At 46.5% G+C, this 6758-nt stretch overlaps 1 protein-coding gene across 1 annotated transcript in view; it reads left to right on the top strand.

Annotated features, from left to right (window-relative positions):
• The first annotated feature begins 6025 nt into the window (after nt 1-6025).
• Nucleotides 6026-6758, top strand: part of Cs (citrate synthase) — a 25815-nt gene continuing 25082 nt past the window's right edge. Inside the window, exon 1 of the mRNA XM_013021766.1 lies at nt 6026-6374. Within this exon, the coding sequence (XP_012877220.1) occupies nt 6333-6374 (42 nt within the window). The 5' untranslated portion in view covers nt 6026-6332. The remainder of the gene's footprint in view (nt 6375-6758) is intronic.

Here is a 6758-nt window from a genome sequence, read left to right as displayed (position 1 = left end):
TCAGCTCAAGGCGAGCACTCTACCACTTGAGCTACAGCGCCACTTCCAGTTTTCTGGTGGTTTATTGGAGATAGGAGTCTCACGGTCTCTCCTGCCTGGGCTGGCTTTGAAAGGCGATCCTCAGATCTCAGCCTCCTGAGTAGCTAGGATTACAGGCGTGAGCCACCAGCCCCCGGCTTCAAACCAGCTGTTATAAGACTGTTTTTATGGATTCTGTGATACATGTAATTGTAATTAATGTTCATAATCTGTATAATCTTGAATATTCCTATGGTTACATCTGTTGTGGGCTTGGAATCTAAGAAGTCCATTCTCTTTCATCAGAAAAGTTATCAACATGTAAGTGAGCCAGGTGTGGCTCATTACAGATACATATTACAGGTACCCACCTGTAATCCCAGTTATACTGGACTCTGAGGCAGGATGATCACTTGAAGCTATGAGTTTGAAACCAGCCTAGTCAACATAGTAAAACCCTGCCTGTAATCCTAGCTACTCAGGATTCTGAGATCTGAAGACTGTGGTTCAAAAGTGAGCCCTGATGGCAAAGTTCATGAAACTCATCCCCAATTAACCACAAAAAGAGCCAGAAGTGGAGTTGTGGCTCAAGTGGTAGTGCACTAGCCTTGAACAAAAGAGCTCATGGACAGTGTCCAGTCACTGAGTTCAAGCACCAGGACCGGCACAAAACAAAAACAAAAATATTGGTGCTGGGCATCAGTGGCTCATGCCTATAATCCTAGCAACTCAGGAGGCTGAGTTCTGAGGCTCACAGTTTAAAGCCAGCCCAGGCAAGGAAGTCTGTGAGACTCTTACCTCCAATTAACCACAAGAAAACTGGAAGTGGCACTGTGGTTCAAGTGGTAGAGCACTAGTCTTGAGCTGGAAGAGCTGAGGGACAGTACATAAGCCCAGAGTTCAAGCCCTACAACGGACAATAAATAAATAAATAAATGTTACAAGGAAAAAAAGTGAGACTACATAGGAAACTTGAATCTTCTAATTTATAAAATGATCCAGCCTGAGTCTTCTATTGGTCCTGAGTCTGCATGTGTCCTCCATACGACCCAGTGAAAAATTATTCTCTTATATCTTTATAAGGTCCTAGTATGGTAGACTGACTGCACATCTTTTATCTCATATAACAAGGACATGTTTATCAGAAGCTTTCTGCAAGGTCAAACCTACATTTCTGCCTTTTTGCTAGTTCACTCAGATTTACCTGCTTAGAGTGGCTTTGAACCATGATCCTCACATCTTAGTCTCCTGAGTAGCTAGAATTACAGGGGTGAGCCACAAAACACCGGGAAACTTTTTTTTTTTTTTGGGTCCGGTCATGGGGCCTGAACTCTGGGCCTGGGCACTCTCCCTCAGCTCTTCAGCTCAAGGCTAGTGCTCTACCACTTGAGCCACAGTGCCACTTCTGGTTTTTTCTGTTTATGTGGGTGCTGTCCCCAAGCTTCTTTTGCTCAAGGCAAGCACTTTACCACTTGAGCCACAGTGCCGCTTCTGGCTTATTTGAGTAGTTTATTGGAGATAAAGTCTCATGGACTTTCCTGCCTAGGCATGCTTCAATTCAGATCTCAGCCCCTTGAGGAGCTAGGATTATAGGTAGGAGTTACCTATACCCAGCTTATTTGCTAATTGTATGTATCCTATCTTTACGTGTTCTATGAGGGTGGGAGTGGTCACCATAGATGATGTATTTCAGCTCTGGATGATACAAAGGTTTTACAGATGAGTAGGACTTATCTATAAAATAACTTACTAAGTAAGTTCCTTATCTTTTTTTTTCTTGGCAGTACTGGGGTTTGAACTCAGGACTTTGCACTTGAGCAAGAACTCTATCATAAACCACACCCCTAACCTTTTTTGCTTTGGATATTTTTCAGTTGGGGTCTCCTGCTTTTTACCTGGGATAGGCCTTGGATTGTGATCCTTTTACCTATGATTCCTTTGTAGCTGAGATTATAGGCACAAGTCACTATGCCAGCTTATGTGTTGGGAAAGGGTATGGCCAAAATTTTATTTTATTTATTTTTTATCAGATGTGGGGCCTGGATGTTGTCCCTGAGCTCTTCACCTCAACGTTAGCTCTCTTACCACTTGAGCCACAGCACCATTTCTGGTTTTCTGGTGATTGATTGGAGATAAGAATCTCAGGAACTTTCCTGCCTGGGCTGGCTTTGAACCACGATCCTCAGATCTCAGCCACCTGAGTAGCTAAGATTAGAGGCGTGCACCTCCAGCACCGGCACCTGACATGGCTAAAATTTTTTTGATCCAGTTGGTCTTAAACCTAGAAAGTACATCCGTCCTAGTTACTTACCTTTTAACAACACATTGTGCTGACATCTCCTATATACTTGGAAGAAGGGCACTTGTGGTTCTCGTCTGTAATCCTAGCTACTCAGGAGGCTGAGATCTGAGGATTGCGGTTCAAAGCCAGCCCTGGCAGGAAAGTCTGTGAGACTCTTATCTTCAATTAACCACCAGAAAACTGGAAGTGGTGCTGTGGCTCAAGTGGTAGAGCGCTAGCCTTGAGCTGAAGAGCTGAGGGACAGCGCCCAGGCCAGAGTTCATGCCCTATGACTGACAAAAACAAAAACAAAGAAAGAAAAAAACACTTGGGGCTGAATTTGTGGCTCAGTGGTAGAGCCAGTTACCTACCTTGCAAGAGCCCTGAGTTTAGTCCCCAGCACCTAGGATTGAAGAGTTGCAGCTGGTAATCATCTAAACAGCAAATTGTGTAAACAGTAAAGTTTGGCAGTTAAGTTGATGGCAGTCTGAATTGTAACTAGAGTGATTAAGAGCTATGACCCTGGTCAGAACACTTATAAGTCTGGGTTTCTGCCTCCTTACAGATACTATTCCCTACTTCTCAGAGCTGTCATGAAGATTATGTCATATTGTTCATGTACCACATTTAGATAGCAACTTGAAATAGTAAGCATTCAAGACATCTTAACTATTGTCCATTAAATATAGAAGTTTGGTTTACCTATTGGTAGACAATTCAGGTTACATTTAGGCAGTATTCTCCCACTTGTTATTGGCCACCAGGGGGCATCATTACCCTTATTCATTTTAAAGTAGTCCAAGGTCATCATGATCTCAATGTTTAACCTTCTCTATGCCTGTCTCGTTCCCAGGCACTTAATTATATTTGGACCTAGAACTTATTTAGCTGATGTGTTTTTGTTTTTTCCCCAGTGCTCCTCAGCACTGGAAGGAGCACCCTAAAAACAAGGCCTCCCATGCTAGGCAAGTCCTCTACTACTGAGCTACATCCCCAACTTTTGGCTGTTGTATTCATACCAGCCTCTGTCTGTTTCTCTTCTCCCCTCTCCCTCCTCCCCACCCCTCTTTCTTGTCTCTTGGTGGCTCCTGTCTGTAATCCTGTCTATTCAAGAGGCTGAGATCATGGTTCAAGGTCAGCATGGAGAGCAGTCAGTCGTGGGGCCTGAACTCTGGGCCTGGGTGCTGTCCCTCAGCTCAAGGCTAGCTCTCTACTACTTGAGCCACAGTACCACTTCTAGCTTTTTTCTGCATGTGTGGTGCTGAGGAATCAACCTAGAGCCTCATGCATGCAAGGCAAGCATCCTACCACTGAGTCACCTTCCCAGCCTTTCTGTGAGACTTTTATCTCCAATTAATCAGCAAAACGCTGGAAGTGGAGGTGCTCTCAATTCAGCAGTACTAAGGGTTTGAACTTAGATCCTTATACCTGCTACCAAATTTTTCTTAATTTTCTACTTCTCTAGGTCCCATCTAGTTCAGAAAAAGTCTTTGTAGGACTGATGATATGGTTTAGTAATACATTCCTGGCCCAGTGTGTTCAATCCTAACAATGTCAAAAAAAAGAGGGACAAACATGCAGAGACTCTAATTCCACTTTTGGGAGATTCCACTTAGCTCTTCTGATCTTTAGGCTTTCCCACTGGCCTCATAACTGTGGCTGTCAGGTCTTGGCAACTTTAAAACAAGTCTATAAAGTCCTTGATGCTACTAGGCTCCAGAACTCTAAGTCAAAGATTTACAACACTGCCATTTACCCATCCTCCCTCCAATTATTAAAACCTCCAGATAGCTTGTCTTTATGACCACCCAATAGTTGTACCTTAAGGTAGCCTTATATCCTGAGAAAATGCCTCATTGGTTTTTGGGGCATTGGAGTTCAATCCTCTGATCTGTGGGCTAGACTCTGTGGATAATTAACCAGAAAGAAGGAACCAGGTCAAATTATTGTAGGGTTATGAGGACATACTCTGTAAGATGCTAAATTGGGAGCAAATATTGAACATTGAAGCTTTGAAGTTACTGGAGGGGTAGCTGAGGTCAGTGTCTCTTTGAAGCATTGTATAGCTTCTCTTTCCTAAGAACTACCTATCTGATTCCCAGGCTAGAGAAGCATTGTTTAGTAGGCATGAGTCTGGCCATCAGAAAACTTGGGAACCTGTAATCCTAGCTACTCAGGAGGCTGAGATCTGAAGATCATGGTTCAAAGCCAGCCCGGGAGGAAAGTCCAGAGACTCATCTCTCCAATTAATCACCAGAAAACTGGAAGTAACAGTAGTGCTGCTGTGGCTCAAGTAGTAGAGCACTAGCCTTGAGCTGAAGCGCTCAGGGACAGCATTCAGGTCCAGAGTTCAAGCCCCACAACGGACCAAAAAAAAAAAATCCAAAAAAACAACAAAAACATCTTGGGAAGACGAAATAAGGGTATTTTTTTTCTTGTCTAAGTTATAAACTAAAGTCTGTCTAGACTTGGTTTAGATGGATTCTGAGACCTCTGCTCTTCATTATTGCAACCTGGGTAGATAAAAGGATTGTCCACTAGGGCTTGAGATTTGTAGATAAGGTGTCTGATCCTTGAGTCAACTACTCTCTGCCCTTAGACAGAAATAGGTTTAGAGAGGTAAAAAAGTTCTGAGGTCCTGGTCCATGTAGAGGAATTAAAGAGGAAGATTACCTTAGTATCCTGGGTCATTTTAGTGCCATGGGCCTACAGGGGAACACCCCAGAAGATAAGAGTATAGAAGATAGCCAAGTAGGACAAGTGGTCCAGAGGCCCTATGGGAATGAATGAGATGACAAAAAGGGAGTGTGCCAATTGCCTGATTTTTGTAAAGGGTTGGTGTGCCAAAGGATAGGTGTACTGCTCCTCATCTTTGTAGCTAAATGAGGTATGGGTTTGCTGGGTTTACACCACTGGAGTGACAGACCCAGGTAGAATTTGGATGACTTTGAGTTTCTGGTGGCATTAAAGAACTTTCAGCTCGTGAAGAGTACTAGCTATTCATGTTATGTTTGTTGTTTTTCTTCACATGTTGGAGTCTTCTGGTATTTGTAATACCTTGGCCTCTGCTGGCTTCAAACGATCTCCACCAAGTCTACTTCTGGTGTCATACACTTCTTTTTCATATGTTTGTCACCCCATGGACATTAAGTCATTAACCACAGACATTCTTCAAGAAAGCATGCCAAAGCCTGGAGCTGGTGGCTCAAACCTGTAATCCTAGAGACACTGAGATCAGAGGGTTGCTGTTCAAACCCAGCCTGGGCAGGAAAGTCCATGAGACATATCTCCAATTAACTACCAAAAAAAGCTGGAAGTGGAGTTGTGGCTCAAGTGGTAGAAGGCTAGCCTTGAGTAGAAAAGCTCTGGGACAGTGTTCAGGACCTAAATTCAAGCTCCAGGACCACCTCCATAAGTAAGGAGGAAAGGGAGGACCGGGGGGGGGGGGGGAGAAAAAAAAGGGGGAAAAGGAGGAGAGAAAAAAACATGGCGGGGAGGGAGGAAAAACAGGCCAGGCCTTGATCAGTTGTCATGACAGTTTATTAAGGAGTTGACCTTCAAAAGTCGAGTTCTGGAGCTTTGTCTTTAGTATTCTCTGGAGAATTAACCCCAAACATGTTAAGGGTAAAAGGAAAAGAAGGAAGTTAACTGAGTTCTCAGGCATATCCTTAGACACCTTCAATTCCTCCCCCGCCCATTCTACCGTTAATTAGCCTAATCCCTATAGTCCAATCACCCCGGCCGAAACAGCTGTCAACGGCTTAGGTCCCGCCCCTCTTCCGTAATGGACCAATGACCGAGCCAGAGGTGAATCCCCTGAGAGGGGAGGGGTGGGTCTCAATCTAGGGGCGGGCCCTCGCTGAGGACCCCGGGCCGGGCGCCGTCGTCGGTTTGTCTACCCGTCCCCCCGGTCGCCTCCTTTCAACCTTGTCCACGGGTTGGCGCGGTGTCTGGTGCAGCGGCTGCGGCTCCATTCCTGCCGCAGCTTCTCTCCCTTCCTTCCCTTCCCACCAGAACCCAGAATTGGCCCGTCATGGCTTTACTCACTGCGGCAGCCCGGCTGTTGGGAGCCAAGGTGAGCCACGAGAGGACGGAGCGCGGCGTCCTGGGGTGGGGCCGTAGCGACCGGAGGCCCTCGGCGTCCGGGTCTCCCTCCCACAGCGGAGCGCATCCCTGTGCGCCTTAAAGGGGCCCTGCGCCTGGTCGGCCGCCAGCCCGAGCTCCCCAGGCCCATGTGCTGCGCTGCGCCGCTCTGAGCAGCTGGCTCCCGGGAGTGAACTGCAGCAGGCCGCTGCAGTCCGGGGCGGGGCGTGGTGGGGGTGGGAGGCGACCCTCCTGTCAGCACCCTCGTCTGCGGCGGGAGCGGGGCGGCAATGCGTGTCTCGGGACGCCGGAGCCAGGTCGGGAATGGCTGGTAGAGAACCGAAGGAGTCGTTCCGGTGGAGTTGGGGGGGGGGGG

This window comes from Dipodomys ordii, unplaced genomic scaffold (assembly GCF_000151885.1).
Source record: "Dipodomys ordii isolate 6190 unplaced genomic scaffold, Dord_2.0 Scaffold3, whole genome shotgun sequence".
NCBI lineage: Eukaryota > Metazoa > Chordata > Mammalia > Rodentia > Heteromyidae > Dipodomys > Dipodomys ordii.
Note: the sequence above shows the minus strand (reverse complement) of the source record. Positions and strands in the feature narration are given on the sequence as shown.